Genomic DNA, 15,136 nt, shown 5'->3' with positions numbered 1-15,136 from the left:
CTTAGCTGATCTTTGTTTGTTGTTGAACTTAACAAGCTTTATATACAACTAAATACCATTGTCTTCTTTTTCTCTATAAGATTGTGTAACTTGATGGAAGCCCTGCAGTTAGTGTCAGAGTTTGGGTTTCAAAGTCAGGTCTATGTTTTGTTCATCAGCATAGATGGTGTTGGGAAGACTCTAGGAGGCACCTGTGTTGGGAGGCCCAAGTAGCATCCTTACAGATTTCACCTGGGAGAAATTCCTTAGGCGGTATCTCTGTGTTTACCCAGAATGAATCACTGTGATTTAAGAGATTGCTAGAAGGAGACAGTTTGTTGATTGAATAAAAAGCTATTGAAAATAAACTGGCCTATTATATTTGGGCTACAAATGAATTTTTGGTGTTAACCTGATTTCTTTCATCTCTAAGTGGGATGCAAAAAGTTTCTCACACCTAAAGTGCTAAGGGAAAGTCTCCTCTCTCTTTTCCCATTTTTTGCAGGGATTCTACCCTGGTTGATTCAAAGGAATCAAACATGGTATTTAGATATGAAGTTGGAGCTCAGTAAATGAGGAGATTGTGTATCTGACCCCCTGACCAAACTGATCACTACTAAGAAGTCTTCTTGCAAGAGTCTAGGTCCTAAACTAAGGGAGTAGTGGAAGAGCACATGCATTCAAGTGATGTTTTACATGTAAATCACCATGGCGACAGGATATGGAAGGTGGAGGAGTTGAGGATGGCCCCGAGGCCCAGTCCTGGGAATCTGAATGAATGGCAGCTCCATTCAGTGTGACAGGGGACACAGGAGGAGGAGCAGGTGTGGGGTTTGTGATGATGTCAACTTGGGATGTGTCTGTGGGACAACCAGGGAAGGCGTTCTGTCTAGAAATGGGCATCAAGGTCAGATGGCCCCATGAGAGAGGAGTTGTCAGGGTGTCTGGGAGAGAGCCTGGATCTTAGATGCGTGTCTGTTGATGGTTCATGGGTTGTTGGTGTAGAAAAGAGCCCAGTGGCACAGGCAGCCTTTCTTGGCTGTGCTGTTCTGTTGGGAATCTCTATAGCTATCATTATATCTCAACATCCTGGATGGACTGGGGAGTAATGAGTGACCTCTTGCTTGTAGATGGAGAAGGGAGCTGCCACACTGTCCTGGATGACGAGAGCTCATCTGTCTGCCAGGTCTCCCAGAGGCTGCTAAACGGAGCTTGCTTCTACTCATGATTTGGCAATCTTAAATACCTCCCATTTTTTTTTTTTTTTTTTTTTTTTGGTTTGGTTAGCTTTCATTGTTGTCTGTATCTGTTTTGAATTGTCATTCATTTTTCTTTTTAGAAGACAAGCACAAATTCATGCTTTATTTTCTTGGGAAAATGCTTCTAATAAAACTGTAGCTTGGGGGGGAAAAAAAAGGGGAATGCCCTGCAGTCCAGTGGTTAGGGCTCCATGCTTCTACTGGAGGGAGCATGGGTTCAATCCCTGGTCGGGGAACTAAGATCCTGCATGCCGTGCAGTGTGGCAAAAAAAAACCCAAAAAAACTACAGCTTGGTTTTTCCATGTGGGTGTTGATATAGATGGTTGTAATGAGACCTCTTTGATTAGTCACTTATCTGATTCTATGTATTATTTTAGATGTGCTCTCTCTCTCTTTTTCTTGATCCAAAGAGTTATCTTGAGACATAACATACTTAGCTTTTATTATATTCTATAAACTTTCCAGCTTACTCTCTTTTTTGTGCTAATCTGATAGCATAATTAAAATGTCTGACTTCAGTTCTTTCCTTACAAATACTGCCTAACTCTTCTGTCTTTAATTAACTGAAATCATTCCTATATAAACAAATAACAATTGCAGATTGTATTACCTACAGTCCTGTCTTACGAGAATTTAAGTGCATCCCATTTGTTAAATTATAGTCTTAGAAAAACTACCTGTGACATATTTTGTCATTTTGTGTGATGCCAGTAGAAAACAAAGGCTCACTTCTGTGTTTTTATTCTTGTTACACCTTTTATTTAATATTCATTTGAAGAGCCAGTGTGGCAGGTAGAGTGGGGACAGGCTTTGGATTCACACCAACCTGAAAATCTCAGCTCTGCCACTTCTTAGTGGTGCAACTCTGGATAAATTGCTTGAGTACTTCTCTGTGCCTCAGTTTCCTGTAGGTATTATAAAATGAAGATGATAATATTTGCCTCATGGATTATGGACATTAAGTGACACAATGCCCGTTACATGCTTAGCACAGTGCCTGGAACATAATAGGTGCTCAATAAATGCTATCAATATCTATTTTTGTACAGTAGAAGCAGCTCTCTTAACCAGTTCAGCAGCTTGAAGGAAGCTTCCAGTCCCTGTGCAGAGCCGTCTAGGGGATGCCCACAGCATGTTGAACACTTGTAATCGGAGCCTTCTCTCCAGCGCCCTCATGTACTTCTCCAACTGTCTGAGTTGTATTTGTCCCCAGACCCGTTCTATGTTGTTTGTTCTCAAACCGATTTGTGCCAGTTGAACTTATAATTGTAATTAGGTGATTTAATTAAACATTAAGCAAAAAAGGATGTAAGTGCAATCCAAAAAGACAGTGCTTTTTTTTTTTTTTTAACTTGTATGCATGTACGTTTGTATGTATGTATTTATTTTTTTGGCCATGCAGCACGTGGGATCTTAGTTCCTCGACCAGGGAATGAACCCATGCCCCCTGCAGTGGAAGTGCAGAGGCCTAACCACTGGACTGCCAGGGAAGATCCACAGCTGCTTTTTCTATACAAAATAAATTTTGGAAAGACTTAATAAAGGTAACTCAATAAATTAAAGAAAAAATTCCATGGTACCTCGAATAGTTATTTTCATAGAGACAGAAAGTAGAATAGTGGTTGCCAGGGACCGAGGAGAAAGGGGGAATGGAGAGTTATTATTTAATGGGGACAGAGTTTCAGTTTTGCAAGATGAAATGAGTTCTGGAGATGGATGGTGGAGATGGCTGCGAAACAATATGAATGTACCACTTCATACGACTGAACGAAGATGGTAAATTTTATATGTAGTTTATTAAATTAAAAAGTTGTTTTAATCTGTCACATTAACTGGGTGAGATACCTCTTAAGGATTGGTGGAATTTAAAAAGCTAGAGGAATTCCACATCTAGGTTGTTTTCTAGTGGTCTTTAAGTTTTCTTACTTTCAGGAAACCAAAATCGGAAATAATAGGTAATTCTAAAATTTTAGGTGTAGTTTATGCAAGAAAGAGAACAAAGCATGCTGACCCATGACCGGTTCTTGAAGATGAAGGCTTTGGCATAGGTCAAAATATCAGAGAATGAATGCATGCTTATATTTAAAATTTAAAATTAACCGTTTAAGTTATGTATGTGTCTTAGATTGGGCTCCAGGGAAACAGGCTCTGAGATGGAGATTTGCATGCAGGAAGCTTGTTGGGGAGCAAGCGCTCTCGGAACCAGGCCTGGATGGGAGTGAGAGAGGCAGGACTAATAGAAGGAGAATTGAAGCTCTGGCCTCAGCCAGTGGCGTGGGGATGCTAGTGCTGACCACCCTTCAGAGATGTGGCAGAATGAGGCAGTTCGTACTGGCCTCCTGCACTGACCAGACATCAGGTGTGGGCTGCCCCCCAGCGGAGCGGGACATCACCTTGAGCAAGGCAACTTCCTTTGGCTGGAAGTGAAGCCCGAGAGGTTCTCACCTGTCCACTCTCAGCAGGTGACACTTCCAGCTGGGGGATGTGATGGTCCCCAGCATCCACAACTGGGTGTGTCCATTTTTTGCATGTTTTCCCTTTTCAACAGATTTTTTTAAATTGGCTGATTGACTTTCGGTCCAGATGGCTTCAGATAAGAACGTCTTCACTGCTTACGCATGATCTTCTGAAGGTCTCACTGTGTTTGATCTTTACATACGCCAGTTGTCCCATTTGTGATATATTTGGGTTGGCCAAAAAGTGCGTTCAGGTTTTTTGTAAGATGTGGAAAAAACCCGAACGTGCTTTTTGGCCAGCCCAATAGCAAGCCTGTGAGGCTTAATCACAGTGGGTACGTGTGTGATGTGTTTGAAGCTCAAACGATGTTTGGGAGTCCATCAACTTCTAAATACTTTCCAGTATATATTGGGCTGGCCAAAAAGTCCGTTCGGTTTCTTCTGTTAAAAACTCAAATGGGCTTTTTGGCCGACCCAATATTGTGATTCATGAAACCTCCGATTTTTGCTTCTTAAATTTTCCAGACTTTTTTTTTGGCATTTGATGATTTTTTTTCCTCCTTTGGTCCAACTCTCCATGTTTGTGCCAAAGGTCACCTTCGTCTCACATCCTATGACCTGTAGTTCTTTATCTGCAGATTCTTCAGTTACTCTGCCATCTGCCACAAGTAACCGTTGACTCCTGCTCCCCTTACTTTACATTTTCCATGTAGACCTGCCTGTTGATCCTGATCCTCAGGCTCTTGACATCAATGATGGCCAATCTCCAGGATACCTCAGTTCATTTTTAAATATACTCTTCCAATCCTTAAAACAGAAGTCCTCTATATGTGGTTGTGTTTATTATTATTATTTTTTTACCATTTTTAAGTGTATAGTACCATAACATTAGCTATATTTATATTGTTGTACAACCAATTTGTACAACTTTCTCATTTTGCAAAACTGAAGCTCCCATTTCCCCTCCCTCCAGCCCCTGGCAACCACCGTTCTCCTTTCTGTTTCTGTGAGTTAGGCTACTCGAGGTACTTCATATCATACAGTATTTCTCATTTTTGACTGGCTTATTTCACTTAGCATCATGTCCTCAAGGGCCATCCACATTTAAAAGGAATTTCCTTTCTTTAAAAGGCTGAACAGTATTCCATCGTATGTATATAACACATTATCTGTTCATCTGTTGATGGACATTTGGGTTGTTTCCACCTTTCGGTTATTATGAATAATACTGCTATGAATGTGAGTGTGCAAGTTTTTATTTTTAAATACAGGTGTGTATATATATATATATATATATTTTAACATCTTTATTGGAGTATAATTGCTTAAATACAGGTATATATTTTTGTTTCTATCAGCTTGCTGTGCCCCAAATTGTAAATGCTAAAGAGGGAGTCTGAGTCCCTTTGCAAGTGTGGCCATAAACATAGCACAAGGATACTATGATTACCCCATGGTGTCTCATTTTCCTTTCGAGTTCTGGCACGTGCTAACCTTTTAGTAAGAATACTATTCAGTCTCGTTTCTACTTAGCCCTTCATTTAGCCATGTTTTGTTGTTTTCCTTGGTTTCAAATTTTATCTCTTTATGCGAACTGGGAGCTGAAGCCTTTCATTTGACTTGTGATCTTGTACATTCTGGAAGCTCATACATGTAATTGTGCAACAAATAAAGCAGCTGGAAGAAATCTTTCCTGAACAAAACCCAAGTGGGGCATTTGGGTGCGAGCCAAGATTTCAACAGCTACAGAGGGAGATGTAAAAAGGCTGCCTATATTACAACAGCAAATCACTTCTGGCCCCATAGGAATGTCCTTTAGGTAATGATCAGACAGAGGGTAGGGACCTTTACACATTTAATTACCTGACCACAAAACAAAGTATTTACTGTAACCTTCTGAGGTCTCTATGCCAAGTTAATTACCGTGATATACATGAAGGTAGAACAACATTGTGACTCAGTACACTCAGCCATAGCGGGAAATTCTGAGGCTGCTCAGTCTGAACCTGGCCTCTCATTAAATTGCTGTGTGGTCCTAGGCAAGACACTGTGAGTTTACCTTCCTGGGGTTCTATTCCTGCAACCAAAATTCAGAACTGTAATGCAAATGTAGCTACTGAACAACTAACAAATAATAAATGAAGCCCTGTGTTAACTGCCTGTTTATAGAGAAGAAAGTTTAATGTCCTACAGTGATCCAGTGAGTCAAATTTCACTGGGCATCTTGAAAAGATTGGTTATTTATTTTATTTATGTATATACATATACATCGGTCCAGGTTGACACATATAAAAGCAAAAGCTTGGACTGGAGGTGTGTTTTAAAAAATGTAAAGGAGGGCTTCCCTGGTGGCGCAGTGGTTGAGAATCCGCCTGCCAGTGCAGGGGACACGGGTTCGAGCCCTGGTCTGGGAGGATCCCACATGCCGTGGAGCGGCTGGGCCCGTGAGCCACAACTGCTGAGCCTGCGCGTCTGGAGCCTGTGCTCCGCAGCAGGAGAGGCCACGACGGTGAGAGGCCCGCCCACCGCGATGAAGAGTGGCCCCCGCTTGCCGCAACTAGAGAAAGCCCTCGCACAGAAACGAAGACCCAACACAGCCAAAAATAATTAAAAAAAAAAAAAAAAAAATGTAAAGGAGCATCACATGTTTTTAACCATTTATCAGTTCATTCAGCCAACATTAAGGAGGACCTGGGTCAGTGCTTCTCAAACTTTCGGTGCATGAGAATCACCTGGAGGACTTTTTAAACACCCCTCCTGGACCCCATCCTCATAGTTGCCCATTCAGTAGATATTGTGGCAGGGCCTGAAAATGTGCATATCTAGTAGCCACAATCCCAAGTAATACTGATACTGCTGGTATACAGAGCACGCTTTGGGTACCTGAGTTCCAGAGACACTCAGAATGCCAAGGTGAAGAAGGCACCATCATGTCCATAGGGCAGATAGGATTATTATTGATAGTCTATGGTGTGATCCTGTTAATCACATTGTGTCACGCTGTGTGCGCACATATGTGTTTTAAAGGCATTTCAGAGCACATAGCACATGCAGAAGCATGGAGAACTGAAGCCACATGACATGTTCAGGGACATGGAGTTTGTGTTACTGGGGCAAAGGGCACATGGCTGGCCAGGGGGATTACAGTTGCAGCTGGAAATAGGGCTGCTAATCAGCTAACACGATAAGATTAGCCTGGATGATCCAGGTGAACCCAGTGTAATCACAAGGGTTCTTAAATGGAGAAGATGGAGGCAGGAGAGTCAGAATTAGGGAGACTGCAGTGTGAGAAGGACTCAGGCCAACACTGCTGGCTCTGAAGTTAGAGGAAGGGGGCCACGGGCCAAGGAATGCAGGCAGCTTCTAGAACCTGAAACAGGCTAAGTGAATGGATTCTCCTGTAGAGCCACAGAAAGGAATGCAGCCCTGCTGACACCTTGATTGTATCCCAGTGAGACTCATTTCGGACTTCTGACCTCCAGAACTGTAACATAATAAATGTGTCATTTTAAACCACACGCACACACAATTACCTGTTTTCCATTATTTTCCAGGTTCTTTTTCTAGCCAATGAATAGTCAGCCACTCATCCTTGTCCAAAATGGTCTATCATTGTGAACAATTGGAATACAAAGACATTAACGATAAAAAGGCTTTATAGAAATAGGTTTTCTTATTACAAAAACAATGCATGCTTATTACGGAAACTATAGACAAAAAAAAAAAAAAATGCACAGAATCCCACCCATTATTTAGAAAATCACTGCTAAAACCCCTAGAGACTAGCTTCTCAGATCCTTCTCTGTGTCTATGTGCATTTTTCCCTACTGAAATAGGGTCATGCCATGTGTGTTTTGAAAACTAGTATAATTTGTTTAAGCAGTCTTCCAATTGTCTCACATTTGCACTATTCCAACTTAACTCCCGTTGTTTGACATTTACTCTGTTCCCGGTAATCCCCTGTGGCTGATGCCTAAACTGAAAGGTGAGGAAGAACAGGAGTCAGCCAGGGAAAGATGGCAGGCCGGAGGGATAGACGTTCCAGGCCAGGGGCACTGCAGGTGAGGAGACCGTGGTGCCTGGGAGGAGTGGAGAGCTGTCCGGTCAGGCTGGAGTGTGGAGGGGGAAGGCTGAGGGGTGTGGAGGCTGGAGAGATTAGCAAATAAAAAGGGAAAAAGTCTGCAGCCTATCACCAGACGGTATACTTTGTTGTTTTCACCAACCTGATTTTGACTAAGTTGTTTTTGGCAAATTGCTGTCAGTCAAGTTATTTAGATCTGAATTAACAGGATTTGGGGCCTTAGGGATCCGGTAGTCTGCTGGAGCCGCTGGTGCAGGCCCTCAAGCCAGCTCTGCCCATCTTTTTCCTCGCTCACATTCAGTGATGTCACCTTGGTAGCTTGAAATCAGCAAATGCTGCAAATCAGGAAATTTTTCTTTTTTGCAGGAGAGCCAGTTCCCCAGCACATTGCTAGATGTGCCTAAGATGGAAGAAGTCCAGAATAAATGCCCTGGGTTTTTGGTGTGGGACTCGAACACTAAAGTCAGATACCAGGGCCAGGAAGCATTCACTTTGGAGTCAGAAGGACTAGGGTCTGAATCCTAACCATCACTTTCCTGCCACTTCCAGCAGAGTAACTAACTTCTCTAAGCCTCAGTTTCCTTATATGTGAAATGGGGTCGCTAATATTTAACTTGCAGATTAGTGATAAAAATTAAAACTTGAAAGACAGAAGCTATTATGATTATTACTACAATGAAGGAGGAGCATGAGGGCATTAAGTTCATGGGGGTTTGGGGGGGTTTTTTTCTTTGTTTTTTTTGCTGCACCTTGTGTCATACGGGATCTTTGTTCCCCGACCAGGGATCGAACCCGTGCCCCCTGCAGAGGGGATGCAGAGTCTTAACCACTGGACTGCCAGGGAAGTCCCAAGTTAATTTTTTTTATTACGTGAAGTTTGAGTTGCTTTGGAGGCTTTTAGATTAAAAAAAATCCTGTAATAACAACGGTAGCTAACATTGTTGAGCGTTATTAACTATGTGTTTTTACATGTGTTATTTCAAAAGAAATAATTTACATGCGCTAATCCTCAAAAGAACTCTAGCGTAGATACCAGTGATATGATTACTCCCATTCTGTAGCTGAGGAGACTGAGGTTTAAGTAAGATAACTTTCTGATGGCCAGAGAGCTGCTGAATGCAGAGACAGGACTTGGATGCGAGTTTGTCTGAATTCAGAGTCTACATTTTTAAACTGCATATGGGGTCTCCATTCATCAGAGACATCGAAGCTAGGTGGTACCCGTTTGTGAGTCCTGGGCGTAGTTGCCGGCCTGGGTTTGAGTGGATTACACCCGAAGGGTCTATAGAGTGAGAAGAGGAGAGGGCAAGGATGCAGCCCCGGGCAACACTGGTTTTTAAAAGGCAAGCTGAGAGTTTAGAGCAGGAAGGAAGGATCATCCGTTTCAGGTGCCACAGGGCAGAGTCATAAAAGGTAAGAATTAGAAAGGATTCCTTGGACTTGGCAAGATGAACAACATCGATAATATTAACAAATGCAGTTTGGATAAGGTAATGGCGGCAGAAGCCAGGTTGCTTTGGTCGAGGAGTGAATTGATGGCGAGCAAGTAGAGAGAAGTGGCGGAAACGACTTTTGAAGAATCAGCTGCTAGAGAAGTAACTGGGAATCTAGGGAGATATTTAACAACATATATGTGTTGGGAAGAAAGAGTAAGTATTGATAGAAGTGAAGGTATAGGAACGCGATTGAAGGAGCCTAGTGCCTTAGGAGGTGGTTGGTGGGATCCAAAGCCTGGCCGGAGAATTATGACTGGACTGATCTTGTGTTTGGGTCATGTGGGCTGGGTGTGTTAGGAGGAATGAGGAGGCAGAGAATTGAGGATACTGGTCAGTATAACTACAGGCTGGCCCTGTGGGCTCTAGGCTAGGGAGAGGACAAGTAAAACTGGACGGCCCTTCATAGACTGAGAGAACGTTAAGCGGTCAGGGTCCTAGGAGTCTCAGAAGATGTTGAAAGGAAGGTGGGAATAAATGAGCAGTAGAGTCATAAGAATGGCGAGTTATCCACAGTGAATGGGATCTTGACACTCAACAGTTCATATGCAGAGAAGTTCTGAATAGTTGACAAGGCCCCTGGTCTTGCCATTGAGTTCAGTTTTTGAAGCAGAGTAGAGGTGAAGGTCATCAGAATTGAGATCAAGGGACTCAAGGCCTAGAATTGTGGTTGAGACCTCACACTGGTGTCCTTCATCTGATAAGAGTGCATCTTTTTATAGTTCTTTGTTATTAATCCAAATGTTTATGTCTAAAGAGGTCCCCCCCTTTGGAATTAGCAGATGCAAACTTTTTTTTTTTTTTTTTTTGGCTGCGTTGGGTCTTTGTTGCTGCTCGCGGGCTCTCTCTAGTTGCGGCGAGCGGGGGCTACTCTTCGTTGCGGCGTGCGGGCTTCTTATTGTGGTGGCTTCTCTTGTTGCGGAGCACGGGCTCTAGGTGCGTGGGCTTCAGTAGTTGTGGCACGTGGGCTCAGTAGTTGTGGCTCGGGGGCTCTAGAGCACAGGCTCAGTAGTTGTGGCGTGCGGTATCCTCAGCCATTGAGAAGCTAGGATCTTGAGTTCTGAAGGGAGAAGGCCTGGATTTGAATGCTGGCTCCGTCACTTACAAGCTGACTGACCTCGGGCAAGGGACTTCTCTAATCTTCAGAGCGCTTAACTATGAAACAGTGAGAGAACGTGTACCCATCTTGTTATAAGGCGGTAAAGAATCATCTCCATAAACTGCCTAGCCCAGTAGCTGGCACGTGGCAAATGCTTAACAAATGACAGCTGCTATTATTATTATTATTAACACTATTCTTCAGAAAGTGTAAGCTGTACATTTCCCAAAAGGAGAAAAAAATGAATCTAGGACTTTTATATTCTTCCCCTACCAATCCCAGGAAGAGGTTCCTAAGAAAAAGTTGAAGATGCTATCAGATTTCCCGGCCACCAAGTAAAGAATATGTCACTCCCCAAGAGGAGTGTTTATACCCTAACTGGGAGGGACATCTTTATTTTTTATTATTTATTTATTTTATTGAAGTATAGTTGATCTACAATGTTGTGTTAATTTCTACTGTGCAGCAAAGTGATTCAGTTATACACATATATACATTCTTTTTCATATTCTTTTCCATTATGGTTTATCTCAGGATATTGAATACAGTTCTCTGTGTTAAACAGTAGGTCCTTGTTGTTTATCCATTCTATACATAACAGTTTGTATCGGGCTTCCCTGGTGGCTCAGTGGTTAAGAATCTGCCTACCAATGCAGGGGACACGGGTTCGAGCCCAGGTCTGGGAAGATCCCGCATGCCGCGGAGCAACTAAGCCCGTGCGCCACAACTGCTGAGCCTGTGCTCTAGAGCCTGCGAGCCACAACTACTGAGCCTGCATGCCACAACTACTGAAGCCCACACGCCTAGAGCCTGTGATCTGCAACAAAGAGAAGCTGCTGCAATGAGAAGCCCGCACACCACAGTGAAGAGTAGCCTCTGCTCGCTGCAACTAGAGGAAGCCCCTGCGCAGCAACAAAGACCCAACGCAGCCAAAAATAAATCTAAAAAATAAATACATTTCTTAAAAAAAAAAAAGAAAGAAAAGATACATGCATCCCAATGTTCGTTGCAGCACTACTTACAATAGCCAAGATAGGGGAGCATCCATTGACAGAGAAATGGATGAAGAAGATGTGTACATATATACAATGGAATATTAATTACTCAGCCATAAAAGGGAATGAAATAATGCCATTTGCAGCAACATGGATGGACCTAGAGGTTATCATACTAAGTGAAGTAAATCAGACAGAGAAAGAGAAACATCATTTGATATCACTTATATGTGGGATCTCATAAAAAAAAAGATACAAATGAACTTATTTACAAAACAGAAACAGACTCACAGATCTTGAAATCAAACTTACTGTTACCAAACGGGAAACGCAGGGGGAAGTGATAAATTAGGAGATTGGGATTAACATCTACACACTACTATATATAAAATAGATAACTAACAAGGACCTATTGTATAACACAGGGAACTGTACTCAATATTCTGTAATAACCTATATGGGAAAGAATCTGAAAAAGAATGGAGAGAGATATATATATATATATATATATATATAACTATAACTATATATAACTATAACTATATATATATATATATAACTGATATATATATATATATATATATATATATATATATATATAACTGATTCAGTTTGCTGTACACCGGAAACTAACACATTGTAAATCAACTATACTCCAAAAAAAATTAAAAAAAAAAAAAGAATTACTCAGAAAAGTAATATAAGAGGTATGCAAGGAGAAGAAAGCATTTCTTGTGTAACAATAAAAATGAGTTACTCAATAGAAAGGACCACCTTGAAAATTATACTAATTTGCTACTAAATTAATTTGCTATTTGCTGGAAGCTATTTTCAGGAAATGATACCTTGTTCTGTGCAGGCCCAACTCTAACTTTCATATTTAAAAGATGCATTTACCAAGGTCTCATACTTGGATGAACTCCTGATGCGTATTCAGAAGGTACTGATGGGAGAGAAATGGATGAGCACACAGCTTTAAAACTGTAATATGTTGGTCATTTCTTTCAATTTATATTCACTGACCAGATGAAGGTTTTTATTTGAGCCCTATCTGCAAGAGTATAAGAATAGTTCACCTTGTCTTACAAGAAGTAAAACAGCAGAACAGTTTTGTTTTACTTTCAAAGTTAGGTACATCCCTAAACAATATCAATTTGTACCAAATCCCTAACCCTGTACTTCCCCTCCCCCACTGCCTTCTCCAACACACACAGTGCAATACACAGAGCTAGCAAGAGGTAAATCTGGCCAGTACACCCCAGAATGGTCCAGAAAAATACTCCTTATCATGGGGCCTAAGGCCAGCGGGCTGATACCCAAAGCCGGGTCCCAGAAATAACAAAAATGAAACCAGGAGATCAGGTTCCAACCAGGACTTTCTTAAGGCCCAGGTGTCAACACCTACGGGTTGGATGGGAGGAAGCAACTAGAAGCTCAAGAGTAAGAGCAGAGGGGTCAGCCATGCAGGAGGTGCTCAGGCTGGATTTCCGGTCGGGAGGGCCAGCGCTGGGCAGCAGTGGCACCAGCACCCAAGCTGGCTTGCAGTCTCCTTCCTTGTATTCATTCATCTGGCCCAGCGGTTCTGTACGTGTGATCCCCGGCCCCAAGGGGTCTCTGAGGCCCAAACTATTTTCATAATGCTAAGGCACTGTGTGCCTTGTTTCACTCTCTTGACATTTGCATTGATGATGCAAAATCTGTGGTAGGTAGCACTGCATGAATCGTTTCACCTGTTTTTAGCATAAATCAAGGCAGTAATACCAAATTGTACTGATAATCATTGTATTCTTCGCCACTTTGCCCTCACAGCTAAAAAAAAGAAAAAGAAAAGTCAGTTTCACTTGAGTATCCTTGATGAAGCAATAAAAAATTGTTTTATTAAATCTTAATTCTCAAGTGCACATCTTTTTAACATTCTGGGAAGTACCCATACTGCATTTCTGTCACACGTGGAGGCATGATGATTGTCTCCAGGAAAAACTCTTGCCCAGTTGTTTAAGTTGAGATCTAGACTGGCCACTGTTTTAATGGAACACTATTTTTATTTGAAAGAATGACTGACAGACAAACTACGGTTATTTAGACTTGAGTACTTGGTCGACATTTTTTTAAAAATGAACGAAGTGAGCCTGTCATTTCAAGGAAAACAACTGTGACAGTATTTGTTGCCAATGCTAAAATTCAAGCTTTCAAGTGAAAGTTAAAATTTGGGAAACTTATATCTGCCACTGTGAGCTTGACAGTTTCTCAATACTTAAAGACTTTTCTGATAAATTCAGTGGTGATATTAACAAATGTAGTTTTTAAAATATTGTATAATGAAATGTGTTAACATTTAGAAGATAACCAATGCATGGTGTTACAAAATCATGGTTGGGTAAAAGATCCATTGAAAATACAAAATACACCAAAGGATTTTAATGTAGCAAAGTATGAAAAGTTAATTGATATGATTTCAAATTATACATTGCAGCTAGCCTGTAAGAAATTACCACTTACTGAGTTATGGTATAATATCAAAAGGAATATCTACAGTTATATGAAAAAACTATTAAAATACTCCTCCCTTTTCAACTACATATCTGTGTGAGGCTGTATTTTTCTTTATATACCACAATCAGAATGCCACAAAGGGCTTTCAGAAGCAGATAGGAGAATCCAGCTGTAATGTATTAAGAATTTTAAAGACGTGCAAAAATGTAAAATAATTCTCTTACCACAGTTTTTTGGTTTGTTTTGGAAAGCTTACTTAGTTTTCATTTAAAAAGTTATGTTACAACGTAATTAACTTATTTTTAAATGAATTAATCTTTTAAATTTTTCTCAGTTTTAATTTCTAGTATGGTAACAATTGATAGATATAACGCACATAAACAGAAGCCTTTGGAGTTCTGAGTTTTTAAGAGTTTAAAGGAATCCTGAAGGCACAAAGTTTGAGAACCACTGGTTTAGTACATATAGAATACTTAGCATGTACTGGACCTGCGCTGGTACAGGGATAGTATGGTGCACTGGACAGACACGGGCCCTGCCCTCAGAGCTAGCAGTCACCTACAATTAAACAGATAGTTCCCATAGAGTGGGAAGTGTCATGATAGGAGAAGCACAAAGTGATATGGTAGCACCTGGCCCTTTTTAGGGAAGACTTCCAGGAGGAATTAATGTCTCTGGTGATACTTGAAGGATGAGTAAGAGTTAGCCAGGCAAAGAGAGCTTGATTGCTTTGGGTATATGGAAAAGCATGTGCAGAGGTCCCCATGTGAGAGATCATGACTTCACTGCAGAAATAAAAGAAGTCGCGTGTAACAGGAGCACAGAGTGGAGGGATGGTGAGATGTGAAGCTGGACTAGAAGACAGTAGCCAGGTCGTGAAGGGCTTTGTGAGTGTGTGAGGACCTCCCCCTAGGGGAAATGGAGGATCCCGGGGGAGGGCGTTAAGTCAGGAGAGCGACTTCAGATTGCATTTTAGACAGATCTCTCTGGCTGTAGAGAATGGAGGTCTAGAGGCAGGGAGACCGGTTAGGGGTCACCATGGCAACCAAATCAAGAGATGATGGAACCTGGGCTAGGCTATGGCCCAGGTGTTGGAGAGATGTGGACAGACTTAAGGGAGATTTGTGTGAAGTTTACAGATCTAGGTAAATAGATTGGGTGTGGTTAAGGAGGGAAGGGTAGGTATCAGGACTAAATTTAATTCATTTGTATCATTTTTTTAGATTGCACATATAAGAGATGAACAAATGAACTTATTTACAAAACAGAAATAGACTCAC

General features: G+C 41.5%; 1 protein-coding gene across 14 annotated transcripts in view; it reads left to right on the top strand.

Annotated features, from left to right (window-relative positions):
- LOC130707593 (EF-hand calcium-binding domain-containing protein 11-like) overlaps positions 1-15,136 on the top strand; it is a 215,245-nt gene that overhangs the window by 82,607 nt on the left and 117,502 nt on the right. Inside the window, exon 6 of one of the 14 annotated variants that reach the window (XM_057542835.1) lies at positions 2,642-2,690. The exons of 12 other annotated variants lie outside the window; for them this stretch is intronic. In XM_057542835.1, coding sequence (XP_057398818.1) covers positions 2,642-2,675 — 34 coding nt within the window. In that variant the 3' untranslated portion in view covers positions 2,676-2,690. Of the gene's footprint in view, positions 1-1,109; positions 1,234-2,641; positions 2,691-15,136 lie in introns of those variants that run through there. One more of the 14 variants, XM_057542834.1, reaches the window with a different exon arrangement.

The sequence above is a fragment of the Balaenoptera acutorostrata genome, chromosome 3 (assembly GCF_949987535.1).
Source record: "Balaenoptera acutorostrata chromosome 3, mBalAcu1.1, whole genome shotgun sequence".
In the NCBI taxonomy this organism is placed as follows: Eukaryota; Metazoa; Chordata; class Mammalia; order Artiodactyla; family Balaenopteridae; genus Balaenoptera; species Balaenoptera acutorostrata.
This window is presented reverse-complemented; position numbering and strand designations above follow the sequence as displayed.